Source organism: Diuraphis noxia, unplaced genomic scaffold (genome assembly GCF_037042655.1).
Source record: "Diuraphis noxia isolate RWA-SAM2 unplaced genomic scaffold, SU_Dnox_SAM2 contig0003, whole genome shotgun sequence".
Classification (NCBI taxonomy): Eukaryota; Metazoa; Arthropoda; class Insecta; order Hemiptera; family Aphididae; genus Diuraphis; species Diuraphis noxia.
Genome location: NW_028301713.1, coordinates 28,461,128 through 28,462,830, shown reverse-complemented (window position 1 = coordinate 28,462,830; position 1,703 = coordinate 28,461,128). Strand labels below are relative to the sequence as shown.

At 44.6% G+C, this 1,703-nt stretch overlaps 1 protein-coding gene across 1 annotated transcript; it reads right to left on the bottom strand.

Annotated features, from left to right (window-relative positions):
- Positions 1-240: 240 nt before the first annotated feature.
- LOC149057168 (uncharacterized) lies at positions 241-1,137 on the bottom strand. The gene has a single exon (XM_089223524.1). It carries the CDS (start codon positions 1,026-1,028, stop codon positions 432-434), a length of 597 nt encoding a protein of 198 aa, XP_089079650.1. The 5' UTR covers positions 1,029-1,137; the 3' UTR covers positions 241-431.
- Positions 1,138-1,703: the final 566 nt, after the last annotated feature.

Below are 1,703 nucleotides of genomic sequence, written 5' to 3'. Positions count from 1 at the left end.
ATAGTTTCCACGGGTCCGGTGCCGCTGACGTCCGTGTTCCTAGCGCATAAATCTCTATATCACTTACCCCGTGCCAAGGTGTCCGCCACTGCCATCGTAACGAGTCGCCATCGCCGTCGTCATCATCGTAGGTACGGTCGGGGCGGAATCGTTGCCCTCGCCGTCGCCTCAACTAACCACCGTGCCGTCGACATCATCGTCCGTCGATCCACGCGACCGTAACTGCCGGGCGCTCGCCAAGCCGCCAGAGGGTCTCGCGCGTCAACGACGACCGAGCGCGCTACGCTCGTGAACCCGTCGCTACGTGGGTGGTCGGGAAACGCGTTCGGGTGACTTACCGCCGTGCACCTTCCGTGCTCTTTCCCGTATCCTCCCCTCCTATACGTCGCCGTCTTCCTGACGACATCTTCGGCCCTTAGGGGACCGCCAGACTAACGTGGGTCGCGGACGGTTTCTCTTCGCCAGCAACATAGACGTCGGAAAATCCGCCTGACGCCTTTCCAGCACGAGGTCTTGTACCTTCGTGGCTGGTCGGATTTTCCGGTTGTTGCTGGCGGGTCCAGCCTACCTACGACCTCACCGCTGTCTGGCTCTTCAATTCCCTGAGCCGGCTCAATTTCATTCTCAGCTTCACACGTCTTCTTCACCGTATCGTCGAGTGGGCCGTCCTCGGTAATCGGGGTGGGTTCGACAGGCCCCAACTCCAAGGACGGCGCGTCGCCACTCGACAATATTGCACTTCTGCTGACGAAAATTGACACGACCTGGTCATTGGTGTCGTTAGTAAATTCTGCGTCGTGCGTTACGTCTTCGAGGACCACAGTGGAATCCACGGGTTCCGACTCTTGAAACAGCTCGACAAGTTTCGATATCGTGTCTTGGTCGATAGAATTCAGGAAAGTAAGGAGCCAGGTGTGCATGTTGTAGTTATCGTCATACAATCCGTCCATGAAGCCCACAACTATTTCATGCAGGATATGGACTAGTTCGACTTGGATTTCGTGTATGTTACGGTAATGAGTATCCATTTTTTAAATGTGCGTATGTAGTCGCTGGTCGAATTGAGAATTGCAAATGAACTAAAAACGTCCCTTTCAACACAGAGACCGATAAATTTAAAAATCTCCTAGACGAAAACGTTTGTTACTAGTCAGCGAGTACGATAGGTAATCGTTCTTATCGGCCAGCAACATTAGAATTCCGAGCGCGTTATTTTCCTAAACTTTCTGCAATATTAGCGATTTAAATACCTTAAAGGAAACTTATACTATTATATAGGCTTAGCTATGAAAACCAAAATACAGAAAAAAATGTATAATGTTTATAAAAAGAATAAATAAATGTTTATACTATACTATTATAACATGATGTGTATAGAAATTTTTCTTAACTAAATCTTTAAAAGGATATGGATAAAAAATTAAACCGATCTGGTACATCAATGTTATAAGATATATGCTATATGCATATAACTATATTATATTAAATATATATTTTAAGAAAGAAAACTTTGAAATCTCCAATTTATTACCATGATATGGAGAGTTATGTACACAAAAGAAATTATGCATTTTGAATAACTGTGACTTTAAGTTTGAGCGCACCTATAATACATAATGTATTGTAGTACATAAAGTTTATATATACAATATTTATTTTTATATAAAAGAGTCTATAGAATATTTATTTACTTAAAGACGATG

Excerpts from the sequence above, each read along its gene's own strand:
- LOC149057168 (XM_089223524.1), bottom strand. The coding sequence starts at position 1,028 with ATGGATACTCATTACCGTAACATACACGAAATCCAAGTCGAACTAGTC.